Source organism: Pteropus medius, unplaced genomic scaffold (genome assembly GCF_902729225.1).
Source record: "Pteropus medius unplaced genomic scaffold, Ma_sr-lr_union100, whole genome shotgun sequence".
In the NCBI taxonomy this organism is placed as follows: domain Eukaryota; kingdom Metazoa; phylum Chordata; class Mammalia; order Chiroptera; family Pteropodidae; genus Pteropus; species Pteropus medius.
The window spans coordinates 13,671,953-13,688,846 of record NW_024349798.1 but is presented as its reverse complement, the minus strand read 5'-3'; the positions used below and the strand labels follow the sequence as shown (position 1 = coordinate 13,688,846).

The 16,894-nt window shown below is 38.3% G+C and overlaps 1 protein-coding gene across 3 annotated transcripts in view; it reads left to right on the top strand.

The window, feature by feature from the left end:
• Positions 1-16,894, top strand: part of PARN (poly(A)-specific ribonuclease) — a 135,474-nt gene that overhangs the window by 19,573 nt on the left and 99,007 nt on the right. For all 3 annotated transcript variants that reach the window (XM_039885385.1, XM_039885386.1, XM_039885387.1), the window contains 6 exons: positions 2,124-2,201; positions 5,991-6,034; positions 7,175-7,217; positions 7,917-7,992; positions 10,065-10,175; positions 10,480-10,549. In XM_039885385.1, coding sequence (XP_039741319.1) covers positions 2,124-2,201; positions 5,991-6,034; positions 7,175-7,217; positions 7,917-7,992; positions 10,065-10,175; positions 10,480-10,549 — 422 coding nt within the window. The remainder of the gene's footprint in view (positions 1-2,123; positions 2,202-5,990; positions 6,035-7,174; positions 7,218-7,916; positions 7,993-10,064; positions 10,176-10,479; positions 10,550-16,894) is intronic.

Here is a 16,894-nt window from a genome sequence, read left to right as displayed (position 1 = left end):
AAGTGAACCAGACCTTTTCTTTTTAACTAGATTCCTGAACATAATATTTAAGGTGACATGACTAGTTATCACTGTAAATGGATTATTTTGTCACATACAGAATGTTTACTTGATATGGAGGAAGAAGTTAGAATTTCATAGACTGTTATTATAATGCTCTTGATGCAACATCGTAATCGCTGAATTACGTCCAGCCTCATCCTGTATTTTCCCTGCCTCGGCTCTAGAATCAATGACTTCTCCAAGGAGCCCTGGTTCCTTTCATTGGGGAATAGTGTTTAGAAACCCAGACCTGTCACTGGGTTACTGCTGTGGTGTTACTACTTCTAGGCGTCCTTACTGGGCAGAGCTCAAAGATACATATGTAGGACTATGCATATGTATACACAGTGACATTTCTGTCATATATATGCATGCATACATACATACATAAATACAGATACCTATAAAACCGTGCCTTTGTACTGATACCTCAGATTCCAATCCACATGGTTTGCCTTTAGCCTGCTCTCTTCTCTTATTTGTAACTTTTTCTCCAATAATGGGAAATCCAGTTCTTCTTATCTGCATTATATGTGTTTGTTTAAATCCGGTAGACACGTAAGAAGTTTTGGGATTACTACCCATACCTTGTGAGAAGTGCATTCACTGGCTGGACTACAGCGTTCATTGCAGGCCTGATGATATCTAGTCGAGAGACTGTTTTCGTAGTTAGTTCTTTTCTTCCCAGCCTCCTTCAGCGTAGTTATGGGATTGATTTATTTTATAGTTAGGTTCATCTATTAGTGTTTGTGTTCCATTTTGGGTTCCTCCAACATTTTTTCTATAGTTTCAGTCACTACTTGGGGTTTTAGCATTGTGTAGATATTCATAATGTACACACACACTGAGCCAAAAGTGATAGCTTGTCTGTTGGATTTGGGAGATTCTGTGTAGAGTGATTTATTTCAAAGAATTATGGTTAGCCCTTTGACTCTAGCAAGGAGTGTTACTCTGAAGGTCCACTGGGACTTAGTAAAAAGCTCCACTGTGGTGACCTTTTGCTTTATGTTAGAAATGGTGTCACCTGACTAGCTAAATTTAAGTTGAAGTTCCATTTTGGTAGCTTAATTTTTATCAGAATGGAGCAAATGAATTGCACACATATTTTACTTCAATTGGTTGAAAAGCAATGATTTAATTGAAAATAATATTTAAGAACATGTCCTATGAAGGTGCTAAATAGCCTTCTGGGAGAAGGATACATCTCAGAAAATGTACAATTGCTACATAATTATCATACTGATTTTGAAATCAAAACAGATACTAACAGGAGGCAAGTGATTCCACTTTCTGACCTGGATGTGGTAACTTCTGCTATAGATATTGGAAGAGTAGCCGTCCTGTGTTTTCCTACATCTAATTACTGTTTGGATTCAATCCACCCTAGAAGATTCCTTCTATGAAAATGTGGCATTTGAAAGTCATGGATTTTCAAGTGATCTTGGTCAGTAGTTGGAAGATGGAAAAACTATAGATGAAGGATGCAGTCACATATTTGAAGTCTGAAATCTATTCAGCTAAAGCCCCTCCTGCTACTGATGTTAATTTTCAAAGCACATGTTAAAGTAAAAATCAGCCTTTTCATATTAGGAGACATAAATTTGTAAAAATAACTTTAATAAAGATTACAATTTGGCTGTCAAAAAAAAGAAAAAAGAAAGAAAGAAAAGGAAAAAAGAACACAGTCCTGGATGGATATTTGGAGTTGTTTCACAAATTATTCCACAGTCCAAGGGACATGGTGTTTTCAGATTTTACCTTTTAACTTGAGCTCTTTCATTAAAATTTGATTACTTCTGATTCTTGTAGGTGGAAAAGTTAATAAAAATCAGAGTAAAAGATCAGTGAAATCAAAAGCATTTGGAGCTTTTATTTTGCATTCTAGATTTAACACCCCCAAATTTAAGAGAAATGAAGCCAGCCCTAATTTGCTTATTTGCATATACTTACATATTTTTTTAATGTGGAAAAATAAATTTAGTACAGAGTCATCATGGAATTGGAGCCATCCATTTCACACTCAGGCCCTTCTATAATTTTTGTACCTGTAAGTCTTTTTTTCTAACCTTGACTTTCTTTAGGGGAAACTTGTTATTGGACACAACATGCTCTTGGATGTCATGCACACAGTCCATCAGTTCTACTGCCCCCTGCCTGCGGTAAGTGCCTTGTCAGCCTGTTGAAAATTCACAATTTTTTATTACCAAGAAAGTGTCCTCCACTTGGGTGTTGTTTCGTTGTGTGCAGCATATTCTCACAGAAAGAATCTCCCTGAGAGAGAATCTCGTGTGCTTGGTTGTACATTTTTTAAGAGATGTACATACAGGGCATTTTAAGGGATCCTCACTCATCTGCCAGAGCAAGGCAAAACATTTATTTTATCTTAATACCAGTGGTTTGCTCAGTCAGTGTGTGGCAGGGCTTCCTCAACCACAGGCGTGGTCGTCTAGTTTGGTGCTGCCAATGTGAGATATAGCAGGGACATTGAAGGTGAGTGGTGCCTTAGGTCAACTGCACTGGACCAGGTCATACATAAGTTTCAAAAGGAGCCCCTCTGCTTTTGAGGGAGCATGGAGGACCCACAGCTGCTCGTTCCACTGAGATCAAACCCAAGACCTTCTATGCGTACAGCAGACATGCTAACCACAAGAGTTCTGGGTTACCTTCTGCTAAGCTGCTTCCCTTAGATTCTCTCTTGCCTTTTTTGTATTTTCATTCTTGGAGCCAAGTCATCTCAGTGCATCAAAGCATGAGCTTCTTTGGCTCCTCAGGAAAACAACTTCTCTTCTGTTTCTTCCTCCTTGCTCCCTAACTGCACTTGGCCTCATCTCACTTGTCCTCCCCTGTCCTTTATTTTCTCTCTGTATCTTCTGTTCTGTAATGATCTCACCCACTTTCAGAACTTCAGCGGAAGATACCTACATTGCTTTCTCCAGCTGTGATTTCTCCCCAGATCTGGGCACATAGCTCATGCGGGACTCCACATGTCTCCACCTGGCTAGGCTTCAGACTAAGTGGTGTTTAAAATGTATATGTTTCAAACAAGATGTGTACCTTACACTACCTTTCTTTCATTCTTACTGTCTCCAAACCAGTTCTTTCTCCTGATTCCTTTACTATAAATAATACCCAGTCACCAATACTATTTTTAACATGGGTTTGACTCTTCTTCTGTCCCCCAGATCTGCTAAGTTACAAAACCTGACACTTTTGTCTCCATGCTGTCTCTCATGTCTGGATTCTTTTAATTTCAATTGCAAATAGCATTATTTTTCATGTGCAGTTAACCAAACTTGAGGCAAGATTCCATGCCTTACTTTACCCTTCAGGCTATCTTTTAAACCATAGGTTGGCAAACTATTTCTATAAAGGGCCAAATAGTAAAGTAGATATTGCAGGTTTTCCAGGCTGGTACAGCCTCTGTCTTAACTCTCAATACTGCTGTTGTAGTCTGAGAACTATGATAAAATGCATAAACAAACAGTGTGGCTTTGTTCCAATAAAACTTTATTTAAAAAGTAGGTAGTGGGCTAGATTTAGCCTGCAGTTCATAGTTTGCCAACCCTTGCTTTAAATTGTCACCTGGTTAATCTTTTAATGTTTCTGGATTGAGAGATACCCACTTTGGAGTTCAGGCTCATTTATACATCCTCAAAGCCTTGGTTACTTAACATTTCTTAGGAGCCATCAGCATCTTGATCACTTTCCTTTGCAGAAGTCCAACACAGCTGTGAACACTGTGGCTCTGTCACTCCCTTTGTCTTACTTCTGCAACCCTAAGGTTGTCATTGCTTTTCATGACAACTGTATCACCGTCTGGGACTCAAAAGGCTTCATACTTGTGAATCTCAAGACAAACATTATGGGTATGAATTTGCATTGTTGTAAAGCTAGAGAGCTAATGTTTATTTCAGGTTAACTACTTCTTACTAGTCAAACAGATCAAAGTAGCAGCTTCCCTCATGACTTTTTGACCTTCGAAACAATGGAACTATCAGTAAGGGAAGAGGAAAGTATATTTAATGCTATGTTTATAGGTGTCTTGGATACTAAGCAGAGCCTAGCACATAGGAGACGTTAAATACTGACTTAACAAACAAGTGACTCCCCACTGTGCCAGTTTTATAATCTGGTATATGGCTCTGTTCACATCACTGACCCTGCTCAAAATTCTGAACTAATCGCACATTCTTTGCTTTTCTATACAGTTGATTCTTTTTAGCCTGACATATCATTCTTTCTATGGTCTGTCCCAGCCATCTCCTATAGTCTGGCCACTCCTTACTCTCCTTATTCCCAGCCAGACTGGCTGATTTGTTCCCTGAGAAATGCCTTGTGATTTCGCATGTCTGTGATTTTGGTATATTATTTCCTCCAACTTGAATTTTCTCTAGCTTTTCTCAATGCTTGCTGTATACACCTTCACCTGTCTTACCAAGGTCTAGCTTAGGCCTCTTCCAGGAAGTTTTCCTTGCCTGCTGCTTTGCCAAGAGGAGATCTTTCCTTTCTCTGAACTCCCACAGAACTGCTTACCTGTTATGGTGCATAAATTTTATCTGTACAGCTTGCCCCCCTTCTCCTAGGTTATTGGACAAAGAATGTAACCTTGTTACTGTCTGTGTCTAAATGCCTAGCAGAGCATTTTGTACATAAGCACTTAATAAATTTACCTTGAACGAAACTAGTTTTAAATCAGATTCTAGTAGAAAGAGCACATAAGATTTGTTGTAGAGTAGATGTGGGTTAGGGTAAGTGGTTTCACCCTTTATTACTAAGGTAACCTGAGGAAGTTAATTCTTTGTGTTCTGTCATTGTCAGAGGAAGAAAATGGTTTCCTTCCATCTACCTTTGAAAGAAGTGATGAGAATAAATGATAAAAGCTATTTAAAATGGTAGAACTTTTACATACACTGGTATGGTACCAAAATTTGCATTTAAAAGTTTACTAAAGAACCCGCATTTTAGACCTGCCTTTTACGGGGGAGTCTCTTCTTAAGAATCTTCATGGTACTTCCTCATGATCTTTTAGGAGACACTGGCCTAGAACTTCGCTATTGCTGGCCCTCCAAGTAGCCATAATTCTAATCTTTCCTTGCTTGTGAAGCTTTGTAATGCTTTTGAGAGTTTGCAAACAATTTTCATTGCATTTTTGTTTGGGTTAGCATTGAGGCTACTTGTTCATGTATTGTCCATTAATTTAACAACAGCCTTTGAAAAGCCAGTAAATATTGCAAACTAGCTAAATACCATCTGTATTTACAGGCTTGAAAGGCTAATTAGAAATGGCAGTTTCCTGTGAAGCATGAATAACGCTGAAGAGAAATGTAGTCACAAAGGGTCAGGAGTATGACTGTCAGTCTAGCGTGGCAATTATGTATGTAAATGAGTTAATTCAGAATTAGAGGAATCTCATTTCAGCTTTAGACTTCCTGATCAAAATAAACTTGGAAAATGAATTGTGTAATTTAGGCACTTGCTCTTCGTGCCACTTAAGCAATTTTCTGACTAAAAGCAGGAATTATATATTGAAAGTGTGTGTTTTAGTGGCCACTTTAACATTTCAAAGGTGTTTTCAGTAAAGGTATAACATCGTTCGCAGGTGTCCATTTCCTGTATGAACCATTTTATGTAAATAACATTGCTGGTCCCACTATAATGTTGAATTTGTGTAACAGAGCCATTATTGAAGGTTTTCTACATTGTAATAGAAACCTTTTCTTTCCCCTCCTATATCTGTTTTCGTTATGTTATGTTATATCAGGTCAGAGGAAATTATGAAGATTTTTAAGTGAGTTATTATTAACTAGAAATGGGTCTTGCAGTTTAGCTTGAGGGGCCTGTGTGAAGAATCACAATTAGTTTGAGAAGAGACCTGTGGAACTAGAAATATTGTGTATATTTTTACTGCTGCGCGTGTTAAATTATAACAAGCCATCTCTTGTTTTTAGGACTTAAATGAATTTAAGGAGATGACAACATGTGTTTTCCCCAGGTAAGCTTTCTCTGAGGATTTGTCTTTATTTAAAACACTCATCATGGCATTCATAATGCAAATAGGTGTATAGTAACTTATTAGAACCATTAGATTGTGATTATAATCCAGTTCACATGAGAAATAGTTTAATAGATCTGAGGTTGTAATGTTTTACTTTTATAATTGATGATTGGTTTTGTTATTCTATTAAAAATCAGAATTTGAACTAAGAGTAAAAATAGAGAGCAGCTCTTTTTTTCTCATTTCATGTCTTGCTGCCAGAAGAACTGAAGTTTTCCTGAGCCAGCACTTGTCTTTCCTCTATGTTGGTTGTACCTTGTCACAACGAAGTGTCCAGTTGAGAGTATCCAGTTGAATATTGGATATCGTTGAATATATATTTGGATGTAGTTGAATATATCCAGTTGAGTGTTCTGTAGTCAGTCAAGAACTGTCTGGCTAGAGATTTTCCCCTCAGCTTTAAGTCAGTGTTTCTACCCATTAGTGTTTTCCGTAGTTAATATTGCCGGTTAGTCTGATGTGTCACCTGTCTGATAGATCACATGTTGGTCATGTGGAACCCACAGACAAGCTTCTGCATTTGAGGACCTGTTTGAAGAGGGACAGGTGTGCCAGTGGGGCAGTTGCTTTTTCAGCAGCCTTTTATCTAGTCTTCATGTTTATGTGGAGATTAACAGTTTTCATATTAGTCTCTCTCTCTCTTTAATATTCCAGTCTCTGAAACAGAATAGTAAGAAATAACAGCAATAGCCTGAAACTAGCAAATGCAGATTTCAACCATCTGAGAATTTATGTCGTACAAACCTGGTGATGGTAAATGGTGATGGCTTGGCAGAGTTGGACCTGCAGTGGGTTTTGACCTGTGTAAAAACATATGAGGATATTCGACTTCACCTTGAGATTGGTGTAGCCCATACCGTCTTAGGGGACGAACTCTGAGTACGACAAAGTCCCTGACCGAGGGGGCCAAGTGTCCAGTCCAGTGTAGCAGGGATGTGGAGCTAGGCTCACAGTGGTTAATGTGCTTAGTTCTTCCCCTGTCCACTTTTAAGACAGTAGGCTGTTCATTTGAGTAAAAGACATTTTGAACACTGATATACATTTTGTTTACCATATTAAAAATTCTTTTGTTTTTAGACTCTTGGATACTAAATTGATGGCCAGCACACAACCTTTTAAGGTATTTAAAAAATTTGACTGTCAGTGATACGCTATATTTGAAATTTCCTGAATTGCTACTAAGAACTCTGGACTTTTGGTCTATTTAAATGTCATTTTTCATATACATCTACCTCCTTTCCCTCAAAAAAAAGAGAAAAGAATGAAAAAAAAATGGAAAAAGACCAGAAATAAATATATTAAAATGTGAATAGCGGTTATCTTTGGGTGGTGGAATTTTTTCCCCCTTTTTATTTTTTTCGAATGTAAATTTTTAACATTAAAATACATCGTGTATTTTTGAATAGGTCGCACATGCACACACTTCCTACTTTTATATATTTTGGATATGTCTTATAATCAAGAAAATTCAGGTAAAGGTATCATTTACAACTTTGTGAAGTGACTGTACAGCTGAGTGAAATGAATGCCGGTACCGTGTAAGAAAAATGTAGCTTTCTGGCCCAAGATCTGCAGATATTTAACACGTGTATAAAAAAATCTTTCATATGTCTAAACTTTCCATATGGTGGAATTAAATTTGCTGCTTCTCTTTCACATTGACCAAACGATGACTCCTGTATTTCTTTTAAAGAACACAAGGGGGCAGTATTAGATGCCCCCTTTTTTTTTTTGGCGGTGACATGCAGTGAATCTCTTTGATGTCTGTTGTTGCACTGAGATGATGAAGGCTCACAGTTCTTCGCTTACCGGTTTGCAGGATATCATTAACAACACATCCCTTGCAGAATTGGAAAAGCGATTAAAAGAGACACCTTTCACCCCTCCTAAAGTTGGTAAGTATACAAAATATAAAATGAAAATCTTCAAACTCTTTGTGATGATTATGTATTGATGTAAACTGTAGCAGATGAAACCGTTCTAGAAACTAGATTGCACATTTATAGATTTTGACTAAATTAACTTGCTTACACCCTGTGTTGAATTTTGTTTTCTGAATAAAAATGGTCTTCTAATCTTACATTAGTTTTTTGTTCATAGAATTGGGTAGCCCGTTTGTTGAGACATTTGGCAATTAAACCTTTAGGGTTTTCATTTCCTAATACTTGGAATTCTCCCAAAATTTGATGCGTCCTTTTCTATGGTGGCATTGTTTAAGCAGAGACAAAGAATTGGCGATTGATTGCTAGAGCTAGAATGAAAATATACTTTTTATCTCAGAGAAGCCCAAGAACTGGGTTTACAGATGAGAAAAGAGAGTTGTCTCCACCCCTGCCACCTTCAGGGGTGTCTTAGGAGTGGGGTGGCAGCAGCGAGGGAAACCAGAAGCAGGGAGGAATATTTCTGTGGGTAGAGATGTTTTGCCATATCTGGCCACCTCTGCTGCCCAGATATTTGATGAAACTTCCAGGTGTGACTTCCTGTTTGTCTAATTGTGCTGCTGATACTATAGTTAGCCTTTCATGAGTTATAGCCTGCAAACTTCTGAAGACATGGATAATAGGACCAAAGTTTCAGAAATTGACACCGTAAGATATTAAAGTAGCCAAGAGTAGTTATTTGCTTCCCTTTCTGGGTAATAATCCAAAAAAGGAATTAAGAAAAAGCATTGGGAAAAAGAAACCTGATCTCTTCTATAGCAATATAATGGAAATAATTGATTTTGAAATCTGTGTTTCAGCTAGTAATAGAGGCTATTAGTTGACTGTCATGTTAAAAGGTTATTTTTAAAGCTTATTAAAGTCTAATATTTAATACTTATGGAGGTTAAAGAATTCTTGTTTAAAGAGCATTGTATTGATATAAAAACAGTTATAGCTTTTCATTGTTAATTTCCCTTCACACTGTTTTTGATTCTATTATTACCTTTTTGATACTCATTTCCAGAATGGTTCTGGGAAATAATTATTTACGAATTATCCTATTATTTTATCCTTTGTATTCTCCTACTTTTATCCTATTGTTTCTGTATAATATCCTGGTGTCTGGTAGGGGATTTCCTCTAGCAGGTGACTCTTCTCAGATGTTATCTTCTCAGCATCTGTGTGCATCATGTGACAAAAGAATCGTGGTACAAAATGGTTGCTCCTGTAAAGTGGCCTCATGTTCCAAGGGCCGCATTACAACTAGTTCTGGTCGGTTTTTGGAGTTGGTTGTATTTATATCTGTGAACCTGGGAGCATAGTAGAGGACAGTGTTGGATTGAGCTACCAATATTGATTGGAGTCTTTTGGTTTGGGGAGGGTTACCTGGGGTATTATTGATAGATAATAATTACTGAGTGTTTACCTTATGCCAAGCACTGTGCAAGAGCCTTGCTTACATTAGCTTATTTGATCCTCACAAAAACATCACAAAAAAATGAGAGAAGTGTGATTATTATCTTTATTCTTCCAAAATAGAGGCCCAGAGGTGAAATAACCTGCTCAAGATCACAAATAAGTAGTGAGTGAAGATTCAAACATAGACGGTGGGACTCCAAAGTTCAGGCTATTAGTCATTACTCTGAAATTCCTGTTGTGTCCCCATGTTACAATATCTGTAAGGGAAGACTCCCCTTTTTGTGACCTTAGAAAGCAATCAGAAGAGGAATCATTGTCATAAGTGAGTTATGTATGATCGTAAGTAGCATTAGTGTGCCATGGGGAGGCCTGCGGCCGAGTTTTGTTAATAACTGAGGCATCGCTCTAGTCTAGACCAAAGCTCCCATTTAAAGTGACTCTGGTACCTCATGTTGTATGGGCTTATGTGGAGAGAATGGGAAAAAGATAGCTTTTTAAAATGCAAATTTATTTAGGGTATTTCTGCAGCACATACTAATGCAGTTTGTTTTTGATAAGGCAATATGCTTACTAGTCTTCATGATTTATGATGTCGTTGAGAAAACTGTTTTTTTTTTTCTCTTTAGAAAGTGCAGAAGATTTTCCAAGTTATGACACAGCTTCTGAACAGCTCCATGAGGCAGGCTATGATGCTTATATCACAGGACTGTGTTTTATCTCCATGGCAAACTACCTAGGTACTCACACTGTACATGTTTCTGTCAAACACATAGTGGTCTAGAGTGGATCTTACCTGTCTACCATTTCCCTGGGATCCACTCACCCAGTTAGACGTGGGAAGCATCAAGAGTCGCAGGAGACTGGAGTGAGGTGATAGAGCGTGCACTGGAGGAACCATTGACTTGTACCTGGGATATGGAACTCGGCCCATATGAACTTTACCCGTGCTGACCCATACTGTGATTTAAATGTTTTTTTGCCTGAACTTTCAGGCTTTGTCTACTTGACTGTGTATAATACTCTGATTCTTTTCTCCATTAGGTTCTTTTCTTAGTCCTCCAAAAATTCATGTGTCTGCCAGATCAAAACTCATTGAACCTTTTTTTAACAAGTAAGTAATCAGTGGGTCCCAGGGCCCACGTTCTCTCACTGCGGACTAGCCTCGTATCTGGGATGTCAATCAGGGAGGATTGGGAGGTGTAGTGCATTTTCAGATGAAATTTTTCTCATCTCTAGTGACTCATGGTTTTTTAATATAGAAATTGACCATTTGGGAAATAACTTATTAAATATATTGGTTAAAAAAGAAAGAAAAGAAAGCACTGCCAAAGATAGTGCATCTCTTCCAAGACAAAACACTGGTGTTTCTGACGTTTAAATTACCTGTAAGGGAGACTGTGCGTGTGTATGAAGCTTTGATTGTCATTGCGTCATGAGCCCTCAGTGGATTCAGTAAAGCAGAAGCTTGCTCATGTACCTTCATGATTTAGGGAGAAGTCTGAGTTCAGAGCATTTTCAAAGAATCTCAAGATTATTACTTCAAAGTATGATTTGTGCTTTCTTGGCACCATTGAGACTATTAAAGTTATGGATGCCCTGAAGCAGGCCACAGTTTGGCTCTGTGCCAGAGCCCTAAACCTTTATCTCTACTCCAGCTCTTAGCAGGGTTGGTGCTAGGAGATTCTGAGCTAGCCAGACAGAACAAGATGGCTCACAGTGACCACCATCACTGAGAGAAAGAATATTTTGGTGTTGGGTTGGTTACATCATTTCCTTGCATTCTGTGCAGCAGTTTGCAATCCTATCAGTGCTTTACTGGGGAAGAATACTGTCTCCTTAGGATGTCTGTGTAAATACTAGTATCACATGCTTGTACTTGGGTGACAGGCTGCAGAGACAGATGTTAATTCCAAACATCTGGATTGGAACAGGTTCAGAATTTGTGTATTCTGAGTGAGGGGATTTTATCATACTGTGGCTTCTTATTTTTTTAATCTTTGTTCTTTTCTGTGAAAGTTCAGAAGTAAATGTGTTTGACTTTCCAAATATCTTTCAAAGTGGACTGGGTAACAGTGTGGTGTATGTTAGAAATTACGTTGAGTTTTTCTGTATGGGAAATTAATTCTGCTAATGGTTGAGTCCTTGCTGTCTATCCAGTTTCTTATGGGTAAAACAGGATTTTCTCAGCAATTAACTCTTATTTCAGGGCAGTTTATGTCACAGACCATGGAACCTATAGGTGACGCTAAATATTGTTTGGATCATGGTCATTCCCTTACATGTTTACATGCATAATGTTAAGTTCATTATTCAACGCTATTTTTTTTAACTGAGAGTTGTGTGCTTATTTATAAATATTGAAAACAACGGTCCTATCCTCCATGAAATCAACTCCTTATAAAATCATATGATAAATACAAACTGGGTTAGGTATAGGCAGCACCTAGTTCATCAGTAATCTCTGTGACCAACATAAAGAGCGCCCAAAATAAGCTTTGATTAAAGAGCTTAAGTAAGACTGTATATCCTTAGATCAATTTAATATTGCTAATGTGCAAGACCATTACTCAGAAGAACTGGACAATAAACATATAGCTTCATTTTGAATTGGGATGTGTGTCCATTCAGATTTTTTTTTGTCGAAACCTAGATACATGCCAAAAGTAGTTGAGGATCGGGAATCCTGTGATATTGTACTGAAAATTTTTGCCTAATTTGATTTTTTTGCTCTATTTTTTCCCATCTATAAAGGAAGAATATTTTCTTCATCCTTGAAGATCAAAAAAAAAAAAAAAATCTAGCAGGATTTGAAATGCAACATAAGAACTGTTTCTATTATTCTATATTGGAATGGCTTAGTCAAGTACAGTCATCCATTCTTAATTCATTTAGAAAGTGGGAAAAGCAGTTGCTTCTTTTGACATCTTTCTGTGTTAATATTACCCTCATTCTTTCTTATATGCAGGTTTGATTTATAACATTAAACCTTGATTTTGTCATTTTTTTCAGGATTATCCTTGTAGAAAAACATCCAACAATTACCATAAACATTTTTTCATTAGTTGATTTTAGAAAAATCTGTTAATTTTTCTGTGGGTTTATTTATGTTGGCACCAGGCTTTTCTCAATGTAAGCTTAACCAAATATGCATAGTCCTAACATAAATTTTGAAGGTCATCAAACAGCCCACATACGCAAATAATATTTTGTTCTCCTGTCACCAGATTTATGTTTAAAAAGTAAACCTTGAGGGGAGGTAAGCTCCACCTATTTCCGCTTTCTTCTAAATTAGCACTTGGCTGTATTAGGTATCTTTTCGGGAAGCTTTATAGCCAACTGTTTGTTGAGAAGGCCCAAGACAGCCAGTGTTTGAGCAGTATGCTGAGATCGAGTGTAATATAAAGTGCGTTCTGAGCCATATTTGTCTACAGGAATGTCCCATGAGGATTTTGCGTGGTGCCCTTTTGTCTCTTTCATAGCCTGGGCACCTCCCGTATTTCTCCTTCCTCTGTTGGAATCAGAATGAAAGTCCTAAGAGAGTTCGGATCAGACCACTGCTAATGACAGGCTGTCAGGAAGTGATTTACCTTCTTTTATAATGGTCAGTTGTAATCAGTGCATGGAAAACCAGGCTGAGAGAAGATCCTTTGGTCAAATCCTTTTAGGCTGGGAAGAACTAAAAATACTCTCTGCTTTTACTTTTTGTTGCATCACAAAAAGCACAAAATGTTTTATTAACAGTCATCTGTTTCTGCAACACACCTTGAACTCTCTTGTAGATGACCTTTTATGAAGGTTTCTTGGGAAGATTATTTTCTATTTACCTCAGTTCTTAGACAGAAGGAAATGACTAAGTCTTTAATTTTGGCTATTCTCTGTAAGTAGTAGAATTAAAAAGAAGGAACTGCCTGTAGTTTACTGTACACACAGGATGGCCACCTCATTTTCCACACAAGTGTTCTGAATCTGAACAGGATTCTTCTAGAAATCTCTTGTCTTGCTGGGATGACCCTGGGCCTGTTCTTTCTAAGCTGCAGACGAGGAGAGAAGCTGTTAGAAGGAGTGATATGCTCTTGGACAGACTGTATCCTCCTTTGTAAAATGGGGATAATGCTTTTCCTCCCACAGAGGTTGTAAAGATTGCATGAGATGGGGAAGGACTTTGATAGTTCTTAGAACTTAGTAGGTGCTTGGGATATATTGTTTTCCTTTCTTGAAATAAAAGAGAATTTCACGTGCTAGGAGATTCAGAAACGTCAGTGTGGTAGTGGAATGTGTTTTATGTTTTTAGTATCATGATAAAGAAGAAAATTTGTTATGCGGATATAAAATTGGAGTACAGTGGCTACAAATGTGAAGTGTCTACTTTTGCTTGTATCTGCCTTTTAGTGTTTGCTTATGAAAAATCAGATACCAAAATCCATGGGTGTTCGAGTCCCATAGACAAAATGGTGTAGTATTTTTGTATAACATATACACATTCTCCCATATATTTTCATTCTTCTCTAGATTATGTATAATACCTACTGCAGTGTAAGTGCTATGTGATTAGTTGTTATCCTGTGTTGTTTAGGGAATGATGACCAGAAAAAAAAAAGTCTGTACATGTTCCTTACAGAGGCAACCATTGCAGGCCTAAATACGTAGTACACATCAGCAATAACATAACATTGAATTTTTTGTTTTTTCAGCTGCGATTGGTTGAATCCACAGATGTGGAACCCATAGATATAGATGGCTAACTGTACCTCCTTTCTTCCCAGGATTTTCATTGATAATAGACAGAGCAACTCTCATTTGCCCCACTTAGTAGCAGCTGCCATTCATGCTTAGCTGTGTGGTATGCCAGGTCACATGCCAGGTTCCTAGCAGGTTGTCAGTAGGCCACATGTCCAAAAGGGCAGACCACTTGTCTCTCAAGATAGTGGTGCTAAGAAGCCCTCACTGAGGCTTCTGTCCCTCCTGTCCCCCATCATACAGAGGAGCAGAAGGTGCTGAAATAACAAGAGGACAAGGCTAATCTATTCTCATTCCTGGTTTTTGTTGTCAATTTCTAACATCCCAGGTGATGTATTGAATGTGTCTTTACTGAGATACTGTTCAGGTCAGATATAAATTAGGTTTATTGTTTTAAGTGTTACAGTAATCTGCCTCCCAAGGTAAGCAGGAGTTATAACGGTTTGTACCGTTGATAAGGCATAGGTTGTCACGACACTTCACATAATTGGTTTCCATTTCCATTTAAATTTTTTTTTACTACGAAAACATAAAACTTTATTTCCATCCTTTCAATTTCTTAACTAATTATAGTTAACGTCCATGTATATTTTACAAAATACATTTATAAGAGCAAATGGATGTTTTTTGTTTGTTTTTTTGCAACTTTATTTTTAGTTTTTTTAACATTTTATTTTTTTATTTTTATTTTTATTTTTCCCCTCCCGCCCCTCCTCCATTTAAAATTTAAAAACCATTTGGTTAATTTATTCAGGAGAATTGCTTCACTCCAGGATACTATGTAGTGTAGAGCAGTTGCGGTCTCTGGGTCAGTTACGTAGGTTTGAATCCCAGCCCCACTCCTTATCTCTGTGCAATCTAGGGCAGGTTCCTTACCCTCTCTGCGCCTCAGCTTCTTCATCTGTAATTGAGATTATTAGTGCCCATTTGTATGGTTGTCATGAGGGTGAAATGGGAGAATAGATGAAATGCACAGTGCCCAACACACCATGGGTCTCAGCTTGTCACTGCTGCCACAGCTGTGGGGACATTTATACTTTGAAGATATGCTTCTCTGACCAGACACTGGGAGCAAATAGAGAACTTTTTGCTTTCACAGAAGATACCATACAATCGTACCTTTTTGTACTGGGCATTTCCTATAAGGGGGGCTTTGGATTTATTTATAAGCCTCAATCAGAAAAGGCAGGGAAGGAAGATCCTGCTTGTAACTACATGGTGTTTAGTTAGATTTGAATGTTATCTTTTCTCGTCTTGTTTTTCTTCTTTGAGGCATATGGTTATTTCTCAGTCTTTGTGCTGTGTAGCATTTTCAGTGGTAGATTTTTATTGAGAGAAGAGGAAAGAAATAGCATTTACTAAATGACCCCTTGGAAGCTGTTTCTTTGAAATTTTTTAAACATCTTTATTGGGATATAAGTTCACATACCAATACAGTTTACTCATTTAAAGTGAACAATGGTTTTTGTTATATGGTATAATTTTTAAAAATATGGTAAAATATATGTAACATATAATTTGCCATTTTAATCATTTTTAAGTGTACAATTCAGTGGCATTAATTACATTCACAGCATTGTGCAGCCATCACCACTATCTACTTCCAGAACTTTTCCTCACTCCAAACAGAGACTGCGTAACCATCAAGCCATCACTCCCCATTTCCCCTTCCCCTTAGCCCCTGGTAATCATGAACTTACTTTTCTGTCTCTATACATTTGTCCTTTTGTGAGCTGTTTTTGAGCAGCTTATTGCTTCAGTGAGATTTGAATCTATTAAAACTGTTGATATTTTCAAACACCTGGAGCATTTTGCCTGTCAGTGTATATTGCTCTCCTGTGTTTGGATCACTTTGTGGGCACATTGACCTTGAGGTTCATGGCCGTGAAGTTGTGCAGCTGCCTCCACTGAGGTTCACTCATAGGCGAGGCAGCCGGGCGGGGTGAAAGAGTAGAGGTCTCCTGTGGGCCATCGTGGCTCACATCACGCCACTTGGGCCGGGCGCCTGTCCTTTCTGAATCTGAGTTTCTGCGTCTGTGCGATGGAGATGACAGTGCCCACCTTGTCAGGGTACCCTTGGGTTGCCAAGTAGCATTGATAAGGCTGCTTAGCATGGTGTGTGACAGGTACCAGGGGTATGGAATGTGACTGGTACTGTGGCTTCCACCACAGTGAACTTCCAAGAAAGTAACGTGAGCCTGGTTTGACCTGCTATCAGGGGCTGTGGTAGGTAAGCAGAAAGGGCTGTATGTACTTAGCTGAGTGTCCTTGGGTGGCAGTCTCTCTGTGTTGACAGGAGGAAAGAGGCACAAGTGCATGGTGCCAATAAAATCTCTTTTATAGAGAAAGCAACTTAGAAGTCCTCTTAAGAAAACACTTCATAACTGTCTTTATGTGTTAATTTAAAAGGTCTTGCTATTAGGTTGGGTTGTGAATCAGAAGAGACTGTCTTCCCTCTGTGTTGGTCTCTCTCATGTGTGTTGAGCCTTGTGATGGTGGTGAGGCTGTGTAATTTGTGAGGCTGCAGAGGAAAACAGATGATCCGCTTCAGTTGTCTGACACCAAGAACAGCTGTGCACTGCACATCTTTTTCTTCAGAATCCCCTGCTGATGCCAGAACCGAGGAGGTCAGGGCAGGTAGGATGGAGACAGATAATAGCCATGGTGATTGTGGGACCCTTCTTCTCCAATGGCCTTGGCTTTCCCAAGAGCTTCATAG